Raw genomic sequence first — 19,216 nt, 5'->3', positions numbered from 1 at the left:
AATGAACAGTAAGACGATAAAAACGTCCCCAAATCAAAATAAATCTTAGAGCTTTATATATTGAATAAATTTCTTCACCTGGCCTTAACAAATGGATAAATCATTTCCTAAAAGAGAAAAAATCTTACTATATTACAAAATGTCGTTGCTTCAACAGTAACATTAGACAGTGGCTGCATCTCCACAACAATAAAAGCAATAACCTTTTTATTTGTTTATTAATTTTTGTAGAGTTTAATGGAATTAATATTTTTACCTGGAGAGCATAAACTGATGTCATTCATTTGTTGTTTCGCTGGAGGTGGGGTGCGGGTGTAATGCTTCGCATCCAGTTATTTAAATTTTTTTTTCCAATGTCGTGTTTCTTGCAGTGGTCAAGAGTTTTACTTACACATATTAAACACTTAACAACAATCCACTTTTTTTTTCAATGAGTAGTTCAAAATAACAAGAATCCATTGCAAAAATGTAAGTCTCTGGCCTTCCATTGTTTTTGTTTCTAACTGTAGTCTTGACGGGCGATTCGTGAGTGAATTGTTTGTTTTACCCGTATATTCTAAGTGAACCGGTTGAACCAGTTCATTAAATTGAACAGAGTTGTCATGAAACGGTTTGTGTCTAGAGTAAGTAATAAAATACCGCATACTACCTCGGACTTGAAATAAACCAATATCCTGAGTTATTCAGTTACTAGAACAGCACACTGACTCATCTGCTGTGAAAAAGGAGACCTGATAATGATGATGAGTGCGAGCCGACTGTCTGTGGTTCAACCTGACTAAGGTCATTTTTTTCGCGTTGCATTTTTTAAATTGTATATTACTCGTTACTTTGCAAAATAAATATTACGGAACACGCGTTACTTGTAACACATTACCCCCAACACTGTTTATGAGTGAAACAACAGATACAGGGACACTGGAGCGTTTTAAAGCTGCGAAGATCAGCTGGTCTGTTTATAAGCTGACGATTCGCTGATGAATCGACTGATCTTCGCTAAAATTCTTTACCATGAGGATAAGCAACAGTAATGTAATGCTTGATCAAAAATGCTCCACATCACAGAAATTAAATAATGTGGACATTCAAATCTCCAATTTCAATTTCCTTTTTTTTTTGGTATCAAATACCAGTATCGTGACAACACTACCACTTGGACACCCAAATATTTTTGAAACTTGGGTTAATAAGCTACTATCCCAAAACACCCCAGCAGCTGCATAAAGCAACTTTATGACAAACAATTATAAAGCAGTATTCATAATTCATCACCTTCTGTATGTCAATCACAGCTGTGACGTTTCATATAATGTTTCTTAATTCCTAATTTCAGTAGGAGAAACACATTTATATATCTCATGAATGATTGATAAATCGTGCAAAAAGCCCAGTGGGATTTTTAGCAATGTAAATGGCGCCAGTTTGGGTTTTATTTACATATATTAAGACACACAAATTGTTCTTGAATAGTGTGAATTTTAAACATGATGCTGTTTTTGCATCAGGAATGTTGACTGCCCCAATAACCTTTCTGTCAGTCAGGGAGCGAGAGGGAATGTGCTGTGCAGCTTTGCGTAATAATGACTGACACGCAATCAGTGTTGATCGGTTAATGTCTTCAGACAGGCCTCTGTATGGCAGCGTGATTGTGCAATATATTTGCAGTGATTTATAGTCGAGACATTGGCAGTAGCTCTTCTCTCACTGTTGGTGATTTGGCTCCTGTCTCTCCTCTGAAATCTCAGCTGATCCTCAAGCCGTGTGTTGAGATATCTTCAGATTGAGGAATGTGTGCTCGATTCAAAGTTAAATAGAGAGGTGACCAGTCGGTCGGAAAGGATGTGATTTGGATTTTGGAGTGCTCAGTGGTTAGCACTGTCGCCTCAGCAAGAAGTTCCCTGGTTTAAGTCTCTGCTGGGTCAGTTGGCATTTCTGTATGGAGTTTGCATGTTCTCCCCGTGTTGGTGTGGGCTTTCTCCAGTTGCTCCGGTTTCCCCAACAGCCCAAAGACATGCGATATAGGTGAATTTAATAAACTAAATTGTCCATAATGTGTGTGTGAATGTGAGAGTGTATGGGTGTTTCCCAATACTGGGTTGTGGCTGGAAGGATATCCGCTGCGTAAAACATATGCTGGAATTCATTCCACTGGGGCCGAAGCCGAAGGAAATTGAGTGAATGAATCAGGAACAAGGCTGTTAAATTTAGAAAATGTTTTGTTTCGCTTATATTTTTTTGAACAGTTTTTTTCATTACATAATTGTAAAATGGACAGTTTTATTTAGTTTAAGCTTGGTTTGTGATGCGTTTTAGTGCTAGTATTAGTTTTATTTTGATATATTTGTATTTTTTATCTTCTATGTGAAGTTTAATGAAGTTTTAAGTAGTTGTTAATGTTTGCACAGTAAAAGGATGACCATTTTTCTGCTTAATAATTGTATTTATACTTTATATTGAGTTGCATTGAAGTACTAGTAGTAGGGTCGGGTCAATAGACGATGCCATCATCCATCGCCGATGCCCGATAGACATCAGAATGCTTAGCCAGCATTGCGATCCTCTGCCCCGCCCCCGTCGCAGCAGAAACCCGCTCATAAAAAAATACACACTTAGACCCCGTTAACACTAATACATCTTAGTTTTAAAATGGCCACACACACACACAAACTCTGGCATGCACTGCAGCATACGCGCACATCAGAGCTCCAGGCAGTCAGCGGGTGCTTTAAGCACAAAATCCCAGAGAGAAGTGCACGTCAGTTTATCAAGGATGTAATGCTGGATCGTGTATTACTACAGTTGTTAAACGTGATATTTAATTAATCTGGTCTCTATGTAACGACTCTTCGGTCTTTTGAATCTATCGGGGAACGTATCGGGTAACGTCAGTACATTGCTTCAATATTTTGCATTCACGCTTGTACTTAGTAATTTTAGTGAAAACCTCAGATACTGTTGGTTGGTTCCTGTTGGTTTAATTGTCTTGTGTAAAATGGCCATTTTTAAGATTTGTTTGTTGCATTTTAGTGCTAGTATTGTTTTGATTTTGAATTGCATTTTTGATGTTTTTTTTATGTTGGATTTAAAATGTATTTATGCTTGACATAGTTGTTAATATGAAAGTTAATAGCCTTATATAAATGTACACCTGGTAAAATATAGGTTTTTGTTTAAATATCTGAAAGATGACCAATTTACCAATTTTTGTTTAATATTATTTTCCAGTGATCTTATTTTCAGTTGAAATATGAAGTATGTAAGTTTTATAATTTACAAATATGTATTTTTCTGTTTTTGTTGTGAGATGATGTATGAGATCATAAGATCCAGAAGTGTATATAAAAATAGAGCAACATACTGTGATGAATACTGTCTGATAAAGAGCCGGTGTGCTCGAAACATTACATGCCTTGTAACAGCCTTTTTAATTTAACCAAACTTTGGAGCTTTGGTGTTGCTGCCTTTTAAATGTATATATTTGCTGTTTGGCTGAACACCCATTTAAAGTGATTTGAATGCTTTTGTGCGTTTTTTCACTGAGTTGAAGAGTACCACTATTTATATTATATAGTGTCTATCCATTTCTCAGCATCACATAAAGTACTGCTCATATTAGCTTTTGTTTAAATCATTTATTTGGATCAATTTCTTGTGATTTATTTATTATTTTTTTCAGTTTATTTTGTTTATTTATTCATTGTTTTTTTATCAAGTACTAGAATTGGTTTTATTATTAGTTTTACTAGTTTTTATTTTGTTTTTAATTATATGTTTATTTTGTTGTTGTTGTTTTGCAGTTTAGTTTGGTTTCATTTGCATATATCAGAAACGGCTTTAGTTTTGCATGTGTCTGAGTACAAGTCTTTCAACTAGTGTCAACATGTTTCACTTTACTCGTTTTATTTTGGATTGTGTTTTGTGTCTTTGCTATTAAGTTTATTTAGTTTTTATTTAAATGGAATGGTTTTTTATGCGAGTGAATTTTTGTTTATATTCTTGAGTATGCTTTTGTAGTTTGACCTTGCTTCCTAGTTTTTGCATTGGCTTTCATCTTTTCATCAACTTTCTTTTATCTTTTGCGTTGTGCAATGTCTGTCTTCAGCTTTGCTTTCCTTGTCTCCACTAAGAGTTGCTCCATGCACATACCAACACAACATTTGTTTACATCAGTGCCTTGGCTTTATAGTCTGCACAGAAGTAAGTACATAAACTGAAAGCACTGTTATCATCATTTGCATTAAATAGGAGCATTCATACATGCTTGCTTAATTATAGAGTTTAGGTTTATACCTTGATAAATGTGGTTTTGTACTACTGACCATCTCTAAAGGTTTCTTGCCCAGGGGAGAGCAGCTGGCAATAAAGGTAAGTTTCAGAAGTGTCCGGCGTCCCATACTGCCACATGCACCGTGCTTCAATCAATCTCATCATCGCCTTTAAAATGATTATAGGCTTATCAATAAAGCTGGCCTTTCCTAATTCACCATCTCTTTATGGAAGAATACAAGGACTACAAACTAGGGCTGGCAGTCAGTTTTCAGCATTTTTAAAAAGGTGGTTGATTAGATATCGATTATCAAAAGCCATGAGTTGAGTTTCAGGGGTTTTCTAAGTATTATGGGAAGTGCAGGGCTGAGAATGATGTCAGACAGAGATTTCTCTATTTACTGTAGCTCTGTATATTCATACACGTATCCATGCAGCACAATACTGCTTAAACATGTAAGATTAACAAAGAAACACAAAGAAAGAGCAGGTCATGTTTGAGTAACTGCACATACTGCAGAATGTAATGTAATGTGTATTTATATAGCACATTTATCGTGCATGGCCATACACCCAAAGCGCTTCACAATCACAAGGGTGAGGGGTTTCTCCACACCACCACCAGTGTGCAGCATCCACTTGGATGATGCGATGGCAGACATAGAACAATCGCACCAGTGCACTCACCACACACTAGCTTTGAGAGACAGTAATAGAGCCAATTCTGCAGATGGGGAGGATTGGGAGGTTTGATTTGATTTATTTATTTTCGAACAAAAATAAAAAAATATCATTAACAAAAATAAATACATTTCAACAGGGTCGAAAATGGAGCGGGATGAGGCATAAGCTTATTATTCCCCCACCCCATTACCACATACATCATTCGTTTATTACTTAAACTTATTTATTCTTTTACCTATCTCTTCTTTTTACATGACACATATTTGATCCTTTTGGCATCTTTAACAAATAATATGTTTGATTCCATTTGTACCTTTTCATTTTGTAACATAATTTAATTGACTTAAAAAAAAAAAATAATGCTCCGTCAACCATTAGTAACTTACACGTGCACAAAGTCAAGTTCGCTACTAGTTCCCCATAATACTTTTAACCAAGGCTGTGCAATTAATCAAGATTTGGTTTCGATTTTGTCCTCCATGATTATGAAAAACAGTAAACGAGTTAAATTGTGTCACACACCTTTCTAAATATCTCTACATTCATACCTCGTCAAAGCCTGACTGCAGTAAAATCATGTAAATTGACTTTTGCAATATGGGACAGGATTGTTATTTGTATTATTTAGTGTTTATTTTATTAAGTACTTTGTTTTCTAAAGCCCTTGCTAGTAGGTCATCTGGGTACCTCTCGCACACTGTCTTTCAAATTTTGTGAATTCGAACATACTACTCGGCTCGCATACTGTTTTTAACGTACTATATAGTATGGAAGTATTAAATTTAGGATGCAACCATGGTTTTTTAGGCTAAAAATAAATAGAAGACAAGGCTATCAAGTAATCAGGAGGTTAAAATAAACAAAAAAACTCATCCTTCAAAGATCACCTACAACTTCACTAAGCAATAGTCACTGCACAGTAAGCAATTCCCAGCCAGGTCCGTCATGTTTTTGGGTCCCCTTGAAACACTTCCATTTTTAATGTTAATGTTATTTAATGTTTATATTATTCAGACTTTAAACATTTACTGCTGTGATGAACAACTACTGCCAATACAGCAGTTTAACAATTCTAAATGGAACTCTAAAAGATAAATAATTATTCACATTTTTGAAGTGCCACCAATATCAGTATTGCGCATGTTCATCATGACATGATGTATTGATATATTGAATATTGCTATATATCTATCCCATGCACCTGAAATTTAGGGTGTACTCACACCAGGCTATCCAAACCATGTCCAGGTACGTTTGACAACCATTTGCGGGTTTATTTGGCATGTGAGTGCTCCGGATTGGGCCCAGGCACGGTTCTGTTGGCTATCCCTGGCCCACATCATGGTTTTGCCAAGTACAATGTGATCCTGGATTAACATCAATGTTGATTAGGCATGGGACGATAACCATTTTCAAGGTATACCGTCAACTTTCTGTAATACCGTTACTAAGGTATGTGTAAGATTTTTTTTTGTTTGTTTTTTGTAACCGTATCTCCAGCAGAAAAAAATATCCAAAGATGCCGTTTAAATTGTAAAGAAATCAGTGAAACTAATTAAGACAGCAGAAGTCAATTATTCAGCCTGACATTTACATCTCCAAAATATCATAAATCTTTCAAAAACAGAATATATTGTTTTTAAAAGGGGAATTTTTTGGTTTATCTTTTTACCCAGACATATAAAAAAAAACATATATTTGAGCAGTAATCACAATACCGTGATACTGTGAAACCGTGATATTTTTATTCAAGGTTATCATACTGTCAGAATCTTATACCGGCCGATTCCTAATGTTGATACTGGAACATCATTTTGAAAATGTAATCCATACCTATTCCCTACTTCTAAACCCAACCATAACACTAAATATTCTCAAAATCTGAAAGGAATAATAGTTATAACAATAACAATCATGTAGAAGTGCATAACCATAGGCCTAAACTTAACCTAAACTGTAAACATATACCTTAATTCTGATTGGCTGATTGGAATATTGTTCCAGGATCAACGTAAATGTTAATCCAGGAACATGTCCTACTTGGTGAAATCAGGTTGGTGAGCCCTGGCCCGGCTGAAAGAGGTGTGCCAGAGCGCGGTTCGGTTGGGCTTTGGTGTGATATGCTTGTAGTGTGAGTGCAAAGCGAGAAACCTGTGAGAACAATGAGAAGAACTTGAGAACATTTCAATCAGACTCAATCAAATTGGGATATCTGAATTGATGCTCAGTCCTAGTACATACACAGGCCGATCCCTCATTCCTGTGTTTGAGCTCATTCATGACTGCTTGGTGTTGTGCAAACCTAAAGCAGGACTGCAGAGATCTGTTCTTCCCCCCCGAGGGGATCTGGGAAGGGTTGTCTCGCAACCGAATGCTCCAGTGGTAATGTTTCCATCGAAACTGCCTGTCAGGTGAATGAAACTCAAACAGTCATCACGACAGGTCTGCTGTTAGCATGACTGAGCCGGAAGTCGCCGGGCTTTTATTCTTCTAGGACAGGCATGAAAAAGCTCTAATAAGGGAGGAAACTTCCGGTGTGTTCTCAGATCTTGCGCTCTGAAGCCCAGTGCCCTGTGTTGTAATATCCTGGAGCTCTGGCACTGAACTGTTTAGAGCTGCACATCATGTCACATCATGTTTACTTACAACATCAGCTGGATGCTGGAGGCAAAGACAGTGAAATAAGGAGATCTGTAGAGCATTGCGGTTCAAGGGATAAATCAATTGCCGTAGTATTTTATTTTTTATTATATTTTTGTAGAGCCACTATAGAGTAATAAAAGCTGCTTTATTTAGATATAATAAAAGAATATCATCAGTAGCATTTGAGCATTAGTAGTATACTATTGATAATAGTATTCTAATAATCTCCATTTAACAGAGAAAAACACATTTCTAAACATTTAAATAACTCTTACTGGTTTCTTATTTCTTTGCCTTGGTGACAGTAATTAATATTTGACTAGATATTTTTCAGGATACTAGTATTCAGCTTAAAGTGACATTTAAAGGCTTAACTAGGCAAATTAGGGTAATTAGGCAAGTCATTGTATATCAGTGGTTTTTGTAGACAATTAGGAAAAATATTGCTTAAACGAGTTAATAATATAAAATGGTTTTATAAAAATTAAAAACTGCTTTTATTCTTGCCGAAATTAAAACAAATAAGACCTCCAAAAGAAAAAAAATATTATAGGAAATACTGTGAACAAAATCATTGCTCTGTTAAACGTAATTTGGGAAATACTTGAAAAAGAAATTAAAAATTCACAGGAATTATGACTTCAACTTGCTTGCTTGCATGCATACATATAATATAACATACATACAAGCATATACACACATAATATGAACAAAATTAGTATGCAATGACAGTTATTTTCCTCCTTGATTAATTATATTTATCTATTTGTTTCCATTTTTTAATATTACAGATATTATTTATTTGTTTACATTTTTTACCTTGAAGTGAGAAATATTAGCCCCCCTGTTTGTTTTTTCCCCAGTTTCTGTTTAGCAGATTTTTTTTCTACACATTTGTAAGCATAATAGTTTTAATAACTCATTTCTTATAACTGATTTATTTTATCTTTGCCATGATGACAGCACATAATATTTTACTAGATGTTTTTCAAGACACTTCTACACAGCTTAAAGTGACATTCAAAGGCTTGGCTAGGTTAATTGGGTTAACTAGGCAGGTTAGGGTAATTAGGCAAATTATTGTATAACGATGGTTTGTTCTGTAGACTATCAGAAAAAAAATTAGCTTAAGGGGCTAATAATATTGACCTTAAAATGGTGATTAAAAAATTAATAACTGCTTTCATTCTAGCCAAAATAGAACAAATAAGATTTTCTCCAGAAGAAAAAATATTATCAGACATACTGTGAAAATGTCCTTGCTCTGTTAAACATAATTTGGTAAATATTTAAAAAAAAATAAAATGAAAAGGGGGCTAAAAATTCTGACTTCAACTGTGTATATATATATATTGATGACAAAACAGGTTATTTTGCTGACATTTTAAGATCATAAGGCTGAACGACATGAAATGCCATCAGTCTACAGAGATTTCCCAGTATTTCTCTGTTGCAGTCAGGAGATCACAATAATAATTTACCCCGAAAAAGCCAAAGTAGCACAAACACCACCAGATTACTGTTGTGTTTGCGATAACGGAAAACACTAAACACATGCAGGCATTTCTTCTCTTTCTTTTTACTGAAGTAGTCTGCACTAACGAAAACAGGAGAATTGTTAGAAACAAACAGATGGCCAACCAAAAACTAACTCAGGGTTTTACAAAGAGTGGCACAGATATCAGCCAATCATATTCAAGAACATAAATAAATATAAGAAATTTATAAGAATAAATAATAAGAAATAAATATATAGTTAGCTGAATCCTTCAGAAGCTCGAGCACTCCCATTGAAACATTTAGAACTGGTCACCTATAAAATTTTATCTGTGATTTCAGAAATCTATCACTTATGTTTTAAATCCTAGAGGAAAGGAAAAAAAAGTTTCTGTTCTCAGGTCTTTGCCAGTGTGTGGACTGTTTACTAAATGCAATCGGGGCTGCTTTTAAAAAAAATCATTTTCATTTTTACATCATTTTTCATTCATACATCACGTTGATCTGTTATTTTTAATGCTTTTGTTGCTTGCTGTGCATTGCTGTTAATCCCAAATCCTAAACTCACTACTTATTCTGTAAGGATTTTAAAAATTGCTGCTTGGCTCACACCACACTCATCGTCATGTCCCATTCAGACAACATGCATTTGTTCACACATTTGATGAAGTGACTTTGCTTTTACTACAAATTAAACCATATTTCAGCAGTGCCTCCCCCGGTCACTTCACAAGCTGCTTTCTCCTCCATTAACACCTTTCTGAGTGATATTTAAAAATGTACAGTATATCAATATAATTCATCAGTCTAATGAATCCTCAAGAGAATCACCTTTGTTTGATCATCCTTGCTGATTTGGGATTTATAATCTATTTTCTGTGCGTGCATTCAGACGATACTTCAAAAACAGAGATGATGATGATGATGATCTTTTCGATGATAGCCAACCTTTTTCATTAATCATTTCTTCTGTCTTTGTTCTTCAGGCTCGGAGCACTGATAATCTGGACAGTTCAGGGGAGCCTGGGACCCGATCGGTGGGCACCACTGCCAACTTGAAGGGGAAGATGAGCAAAAGGTCAGTACATTCAATCCTGAACTAGAGCTTCTGCAAACATATCTTACATCACAAAATGGGTCATCTCATATCCTGATAATGATATTTACACTCACTGGCCACTCTATTAGGTATACCTTACTAGTAACAGGTAGGACCCCCTTTTTGCCCTCAGAACTGCCTTAATCCTTCTTGGCATAGATTCAACAAGGACTGGAAAATTCCTCCAGGATTTTGGTCCATATTGACATGATAGCATCACAGAGTTGCTGCAGATTTGTTGGCTGCACATCCATGATGTAAATCTCCAGTTCCACCACATCCCAAAGGTGCTCTATTGGATTGAGTTCTAGGGACTGTGGAGGCCATTTGAGTACAGTGAACTTATTGTCATGTTCAAGAAACCAGTCTGAGATGATTCTTGCTTTATGACATGACACGTTATCCTGCTAGAAGTATCCATCAGATGATGGGTACACTGTGGTCATAAAGGCATGGACATGGTCAGCAAATACTCAGGTAGGCTGTGGTGTTGACACAATGCTCAGTTGGTACTAATGGGCCCAAAGTGTGCCAAGAAAATATCGCCCACACCATTACACCACCAGCCTGAACCATTCACTGGATATGCTATCTTTTTCAGACCATTCTCTGTAAACTCTAGAGATGGTTGTGCATGAAAATCCCAGTAGATCAGCAGTTTCTGACATTCTCAGAGCAGCCCGTCTGACACTAACTAAAACACGAACAGTAGAACAAGTGTACCTAATAAACTGGCCAGTGAGTTGTTTTTTTTATATTGACCACATGTAAAGGGACCATTTCTTTTGCACATTTTAAATAATATTTTTTAATATTGTACTCGTTAATATGTGATCATATTTCTCACTTCAGGATAAATGTTTGATAAAATAAAATGTAGATAGTATTAGGTAGAAAGTATTAATAGAATAGAAAGCATTTTTCACACTCTAATGATTACAGGTCCAACATAAAAATAAAAATAAATATTGCAAAATGTAAACATTGTACTTTCAAGACTGTACTTTTAAGATGTCATTCACTCATTTTCCTTTGGCTCAGTCCCTTTTTTCATCAGGGGTCGCCACAGCGTAATGAACCACCAACTTATCCAGCATATGTTTTACATAGCGGATTCCCTTCCAGCACCAACCCAGTACTGGGAACTATCTATACACACTCAGATTCACACACATACACTACGGCCAATTTAGTTTTTCAATTCACTTATAGCACATGTCTTTGGACAGTGGAGGAAACTAAAGCAGCCGGAGAAAACTGGGACTCGAGACTTAAACCCGCGACCTACTTGCTGTGAGGCGACAGAGCTAACCACTGAGCCACCACTTTCAAGATTTCTTATATTTAATTTGTTCTACTTCATTTAATAAAAATAACTACAATGAATTTTTTTTCAGCAGGTTTTTTTTGTTAGAAGTTAGCAGTTTATTGTTTTGTTCAGTAGAAAATAATGAAGGGCAGCACAGTGGCGCAGTGGGTAGCACAATCGCCAAACAGCAAGAAAGTTGCTGGTTCAAGCCCTAGCTGGGTCGGTTGGCATTTCTGTGTGGAGTTTGCATGTTCTCCCTGTGTTGGTGTAGTTTTTCAGTTCACAAGTCCAAAGAGATGCGGTATAGGTGATTCTTGTAAGCTAAATTGTCTGTAGTGCATGTGTGTGAATGAGTGTGTATGGATGTTTCCTAGTGATGGGTTGCAGCTGGAAGGGCATCAGCTGCGTAAAGCATATGCTGGATATGTTGGCGGTTCATTCCGCTGTGGCGACCCCTGATTAATAAAGGGACTAAGACGACAAGAAAATGAAATCATGAATTACAGTTTAGCAGCTCTTCCCTTTATCAGAAATTAAAATACAATAGAAACACGTTATAATTTAAAGATTTAAAAAGAAAAAGAAGTGATTAAAAAACATAGTAAATAATTGAGTAACAAATGCTATGTATAAAACTTATAAATTGCTGTTTTTTTATTTTAAAACCATATTCTTGTTAAAATACACTGATTTAAAATACTATTTGATCCGTCAGTCAAAAAATATAATATGATCTGAACTGTGATTTTTCTGATCCATTCAACCACTAGACTTTAATGATCTCTAAAGAATCCCCTGCAGGGATATTTCTGCTTTCATAACCTGAAATATAGGGACATTCCAGCTCTTCTCCAATTACTTTATTAGGCAGAGAATAATTTAAGACTTTCAACAACTGTTTTAGTGTGTTTTTAGTAAATTATGGGAGACAAAAATCATTGCAATTTTATGTATAATAGCCATTTTAATTGATGATCTTGAGCTTCTACTTTATCCACAATAGTTATATAATGCAACCTGGAGTGACTTATATGGCAGCTCTGGAAATGAAACAGTGTCTATGTTCTCAAAAGTTGAGACTGCAGAAGCTGAAAACTCCACAAGCTCCAGCATTCATGCTTTAATATATTATCTAGTAACTTATTCATTGAAATTAACAAAACTTGCTTATTTCTCATTTCAATAATTCTCACAGAGGTACAGTATATTCATAGATACAAGTCCAGTTATTTCTTATGGCTAAATTCTTCAATTCTATCCATTTATCCTGCAATAAAACCCCAGAAGCTATTAGTTGGGCACTATTTTAAAGCAGCTTTTCCAAAGGTAATTTTACCAGCAAATAAACAAGCAATTAAAACCAAGATTTAGGAGCTGTGTTTTAGAAATGAAAGAGACTGGTTTAATTACATGAAGGATCTTGTTGTTGTCAAATCTGAGTTCATTTCTATGCTCGTTCACCTCTGAACACTTTTTAAAAAAGGAAGAACTGAGTTTCACTTCCCTCTGAAATAGCTGATAATGAGATGCAGAGTTTCCGTGTCCGTGTAGTACCTCTTTGAAATCTGCCCTGGAGACTCAAACGTTTCTACACCATGCAAAAAAAAACCTGATGAAAATCTGCATAGTATTATCCTGTGACAGAAACCATTGTTGGGGTGCAGGGATGTACTGTAGCATCAAATAACACAACACCACGTCTAAAATCCCAAAACTGATTAATTATTATGTTTTCACAGTCCATTTCCAGAGAGCTCAAAAAGAACTCACCATAATTATTTAAAAATTACCATAAATGTATTAGACATAACAAACTACATTTTAAATCATCTAACTGCAACTTTGTTTGTTGTGAATACACGCTCTCTAGTGGTGAAAATTACATAGTAGTTTTTACAGGAAGTAAAGTCTATATATAAAGCACATTTAACTTCAGTGTGGCACTGACCAAAGGGACATTTGATTTGATTGGGACATTTGATTTATTGATTAATCTTTGAAAAGCTTGATATATATGAGCAATATCGCAATATCACATAAGAAGCAGTGGGATATGGCTGTATAGGTATCCACTGCGGTGACTGAAGCTCTGCACAAGACTTTTGGCCAGCGGAGAAATTAAAATGGTCGTGCCCAACTGAGTATGGTTCTCTCAAGTTTTTTTTTTTTCTTCACTCCTATTAGGTGAAGTTTTTTTTTCTCTCTCCGCTGTTGCCACTGGCTCGCATGGTTCAGGATTGGTAGAGCTACGCATCGATGAATTTGCTCTTCAGTGTTTGAACTCTCAGTAATGATTTTAAATCACACTGAACTGAGCTAAACTGAACTGAACTTAAACACTAAAAACTGAACTACACTGTTCCAGTTACTATGACCATTTATATGAAGCTACTTTGACACAATCTACATTGTAAAAGCGCTATACAAATAAAGCTGAATTGAATTGAATATTGCACTGCTATTCGTATAATATTGCTTTCATGCAGCAGTTCGACGGCATAATCATGTATTTAAAAAAGAAAACAAACACAGAGAGTCTTAAGCTGCGTCCCAAATGGCACACTATACACTATGCACTCATGCACTATGTACTTATGCACTTACACACTCAACAGGATAGTACATGTATGTAGTGTTGTCCCAAATGGCACACTAATGTTTTTTTACTAAACGGAAATTCAAACCGTTTCCCTGATGACGTTTGACGGTTGCCAAATCAGTGAAATAAACGACCGAATTATCAAATAATACCTATCGTGAGTATTGCTGCATTCACCATCGGGAGGCGATATAATCAATCTCGTAGGAGAAATTTGCTTTCTCCATCCAAAATAAATAAAGTTATCCAACATGTGCGTCCGATAGCTCCGCCCCTTCCGCTACGTAAGCAAACCTGCGGTCGTTGAGTGCGTGAAGTGTCCATCATTACACACTTCATTTTAGCGGCTGAATGAGTGCATCATCCGGGTTATTAAAGTGCACTTATTATTTTAAGATTTTTCAGTGTGAACACACTACTTACACTATTTATACTACAAAATGGCGTAGAATAGTGCATAAGTATGCGATTTGGGACGCAGCTTTAGAAAACCTTTTGTATGAGGAACCACTTTTTTCCGCCATTCATTCACAACTGCAGTTGCAAGCAGAAACCGAAGACGTCACTTTAGAAACTAGTATTTGAAAGATTCTCCTGCATAATGTATTGTAGTATTGAGTATTGTAATGTTTACGGGATTACAAAACAGATGATCTTGTTCACATTTTAAGATTATAAGGCTGAACGGCATGAAATGCCATCAGTCTACAGAGATCTCCCAGTATTTCTCGGGTTTCACAAACATTAATCCTGAAAAAGCCATAGCAAACAGTACTAGATTAATATGGTATAAATACAGCAATATAAAATATAAACAAGGCGATGCAGTGGAGCAGTAGGTAGTTCTGTTGCCTCACAGCAAGAAGGTCGCTGGTTCGAGCCTCGGCTGCATCAGTTGGTGTTTCTGTGTGGAGTTTGCATGCTCTCTCTGCATTCGCGTGCGTTTCCTTCGGTCGCTCCGGTTTCCCCCACAGTCCAAAGACATGCGGTACGGGTGATTTAGGTAGGCTATATTGTCCGTAGTGTATGAGTGTGTATGAGAGATGGGTTGCGGCTAGAAGGGCATCATCCGCTGCGTAAAAACTTGCTGGATAAGTTGGCGGTTCATTTTGCTGTGGCACCCCTGGAATAATAAAGGGATAAAGCCGACAAGAAGATTAATGAATGAAAATACACACACAAAAAAAAAAACTACCAGTTCTAAAAAAAAAACTTTAGCCCTAGGTTAATTTTTCACTGAGAACTGTTTTTATCTTCTGGATTATTATAGTCTCTGTCTCCATCTTGTGGCGGAACAATGTAATGTCAGTTGACAATTTCTTTGGTTTATTACAAAATTTGTTCTACAAATTTTTTTTTATTAAATATTACTGAAATTTATATCAAATTAATGTATTGATCAATAACATTTAACAAACAACAATATAAAGATTAATCAGTCAAAAGTTTTTAGTCAGTATTAAACTAAAGTTAACGTTGCAGTCAAATCTATTGGCTGAATGTATTTATGTATATAATGCATTTTTATGTATATTTGTGGTGGGCATAGATACATTTTTATTATTCTAGAGGAATCTCGGAATTAATCTAGATTAAAATGGCTCAGTTAAATTCTGCCGAAGGCATTCAGAATATGTGTGCTACCCAAATAATAAGTCTTTGAGAATGGATTTCTCTAGCCAGGTGGCGCATTAGATCAGGGGTTCATCTCCGTTTTCCAAAATGCATCAAAAACTGTTTGAGAAACTGTTCTATTATGATAATTGGTGATAAAAATAAATGATGTTCAATAAGATGTAAGATGAAGTTAAGATGTCATGTCCTTGGGAGATCACAACTGTTGTAAGCGTTTGTATGTGAAAAATGGGGGGTATGACATCTCTTTAAGAGATCATAACAGGTTTTTAAGTGAAGACCGGGGCTGGCGGGCATGCCGTTGCAAAACCGCCCAAATTTTCACTACCCGCCTATGTCAATTTTTACCTGCAAAATTAAATTCAAAACCACCCAATCTGGCTGTCAGTAAAAGACTGCACACACACAAACACGCATCGCGAAATGCGGTAGTTTTTTCTTTCTTTCCATTTGCCGTGCGTTATTAAATTTCATAACACTCTCATTAGTCCTTACTCCTTATTTGCGTCTAATACCTTCGTTTGTCACGGCGGCATGAATGAAACGTTTATAAGTTAAAGTGAAACTGCCGACCTGCAGTTAAAGTCAGGCCTCCATACGCCAAACCAGTCCAGCCCACAAAGAGTTACAAGTCAGCATCACTAATATAAAGCCTTAATGGATTTCAAATTTTTTGTTTGTTTGCCGACCCTTATCTCAATTCTTTCATAGGAAACACATAACTTAAATTCCTAAACCAGATTTCAAAAATAGGCACATAATCTGAATTTTCTTTGCTAAAACTCACATTCAATTGTTCAACAACAACAATGCACAATAAGAATAAGAATTAAAAATAGAATAAGAATTAAAAACCTGGGATTAAATAGAATAAAAATGCGTCTCAAGTCTGGACTTAAAAAGACAAGTCAGCAAACTCCGCAAACTACACACTGTATTGTCCTTGCATGTTTTGTTGTTTTCTTGGCACAAACAAACAATAGTTCTAGTGACTAATATGAGTAAACAAATAAGTTACGGGTTTAAGGATTCACTTTGTACAATGTTTGGTTGCTCATTTGGTTGCTTGTTTGTGGTTTCAGGCTTTCTGTTGTGAAAGGTCACTTCCCCAAGCTTGTTGACTGTGCCCACTTTCACTACGAAAATGTGGACTTCGGTTCTATTGAGGTAAGAAATGGTTCACATTTAAATGTTGTAGATTTTAGGTCATAGTTATTATAAACAAAGCATTTTATTAAAGGGATAGTTTACCCAATAAGGTACATTTACTCACCCTCAAGTACACTTTAAAAAATCCTGGTTTCACACAATTCCATTTATGTTGTTCCAACACAAATCATTTAAGACTTAATAGTTTTTACTTATTTAAGTGGATCGAACATAAAACAATTAAGTTGTTCCCCCCCCCCCAAAAAAAACTTAAGAATCGTATTGTTTAGCTCATTTTAAATATTTTTTTTTTTTTTGAGTGTACACTACTTGACATAAGTCTTGTCGCCTATCCAAGTTTTAGGAACAACAAATAATAACTTGACTTCTAGTTGATCATTCGGTTTCAGAAATGGCTTAAATAAAAGGCAAACGTAGATTACACTTATTTTACTAAAATAAAATATGATCATGCATTAAATTTCAATTATTTAATTAAGACAGTAAGGTCTGACTTTGCTTAGACAAAAGTTTTGTCACTTGACAGAAATAATGTACAGTATAGAATATAAAGTCATGATGCAGTGGAAAAAGAGTTATTATTGTGTATGATTCCCATGAGCTTGGAGGACTGCATCCATACATCTCTGCAATGACTTAAATAACGTATTGATAAAGTCATCTGGAATGGCAAAGAAAGCGTTCTTGCAGGACTCCCAGAGTTCATCAAGATCCTATGGATTCATCTTCAATGCCTCCTCCATCTTACCCCAGACATTCTAAATAATGTTCATGTCTGGTGACTGGACTGGCCAATCGTGGAGCACCTTGACCTTCTTTGCTTTCAGGAACTTTGATGTGGAGGCTGAAGTATGAGAAGAAGCGCTATCCTGCTGAAAAATTTGCCCTCTCCTGTGGTTTGTAATGTAATGGGCAGCACAAATGTCTTGATTTCTCAGGCTGTTGATGTTGCCATCCACTCTGCAGATCTCTCGCATGCCCCCATACTGAATGTAACCCCAAACCATGATTTTTCCTTCACCAAACTTGACTGATGACTGTGAGAATCTTGAGTCCATGCGGGTTCCAATAGGTCTTCTGCAGTATTTGTGATGAGTCAAGTAATTATTTGTTGCTCTTAGAACTGGGATCGACGACAAGACTTTTGTCAGGTAGTGTAGTTTTAAACCTTTAAGAGTTAGTTTTTTCAAAAGATAGACTGACAAATGTTTACAAAGCATCCATAACATTAGCATCCATAGTGGGTTAAAAAAAGTGGCTACTGGATTGAAACATTCTTTAAAATATCTACTTTTTGGTTCAACAGAAGAATAAAACTCAAATAGGTTTAAACCAAGTTGAGGGTGAGCTAATAATGATAGAATATATATATATATATATATATATATATATATATATATATATATATATATATATATATATATATATATATATATATATATTTTAGATGAACTACATAATTAAAAAGATAGATAAGGTGGAATAATAAGGTAAAACAATTTTACTGATCTGCATTCAACTGACACATTCAGCGTAATTGAACCAGGTGACCTAAATTAGAAATACACACACAAAAATATCTAATCAAAGTCTTTTTTTGTGTAAGTGTGTAGGTAAATTTGGGTTGTCAATATGCATCGGTTAGAGATGCTGTTATTATGGAAGTAACGAGCAGATATTAGCATTCAGCCTCCAGGCCTAAAACATGCTTTGTGACCTTCATTAACACACACACACACACACACACACATACATGCACGCTCATGAAAATCCTGTATTTATGTGCCATGAAAAGCCAGAGGAAACATTCACAGATACACAGTTGCTGCGTCCTAATTCGCATACTTATACTAGACCCTAAAAGTATGTGCTTTTTTGTGATGGACAAATACAGTATATACTTTTCCGGTGTGTAACAGAATTTTATGCAAGCTTTGGGACATAATACTTTCTCGTTAACCGATTGCTTAGTCATGAGCCCCTATCAATCATCCACACTTCATTCACATTTCTGTCATTATTTAATCTAATTTATTGGAGAAGCAGCAGCAGGTTAATCTGCTATTCACAAGTCTTTCATGCAGAGAAATCTCCTCAGGTCTTTGGATAATCATGCATTTAGATGTTAATGTCCAAACATGTCTTTATATAAGTTCAGTATTTTTGTTGCAAATGAAATATAGAACAAAACATGGGATTTAAATGTTTTTCAGTGGGCTAGATATTGACTAACAGTCATACAAACACCTTTTCCGAAGCCTCTCTACTTGAGTTGTCTTGCGCGTTCATCATGTTGTTAGTTTATTTACACTTT

At 35.7% G+C, this 19,216-nt stretch overlaps 2 protein-coding genes across 14 annotated transcripts in view; one reads left to right on the top strand and one right to left on the bottom strand.

The window, feature by feature from the left end:
• arhgap33 (Rho GTPase activating protein 33) overlaps positions 1-19,216 on the top strand; it is a 94,973-nt gene that overhangs the window by 35,585 nt on the left and 40,172 nt on the right. For 9 of the 13 annotated variants that reach the window (XM_073926701.1, XM_073926700.1, XM_005158403.6 and 6 more), the window contains 2 exons: positions 10,077-10,168; positions 16,815-16,899. In XM_073926701.1, the coding sequence (XP_073782802.1) occupies positions 10,158-10,168; positions 16,815-16,899 (96 nt within the window). In that variant the 5' untranslated portion in view covers positions 10,077-10,157. Of the gene's footprint in view, positions 1-4,330; positions 4,366-10,076; positions 10,169-16,814; positions 16,900-19,216 lie in introns of all 13 variants that reach the window. The other 4 variants (XM_005158402.6, XM_073926696.1, XM_073926702.1 and 1 more) reach the window with 1 other exon arrangement.
• Positions 401-19,216, bottom strand: part of LOC141378312 (uncharacterized) — a 95,345-nt gene continuing 76,529 nt past the window's right edge. The window contains exon 2 of the mRNA XM_073926709.1: positions 401-778. The gene's annotated coding sequence lies outside the window, so the exon portion shown is untranslated. The remainder of the gene's footprint in view (positions 779-19,216) is intronic.

This window comes from Danio rerio, chromosome 16, assembly GCF_049306965.1.
Source record: "Danio rerio strain Tuebingen ecotype United States chromosome 16, GRCz12tu, whole genome shotgun sequence".
NCBI lineage: Eukaryota > Metazoa > Chordata > Actinopteri > Cypriniformes > Danionidae > Danio > Danio rerio.
Note: the sequence above shows the minus strand (reverse complement) of the source record. Positions and strands in the feature narration are given on the sequence as shown.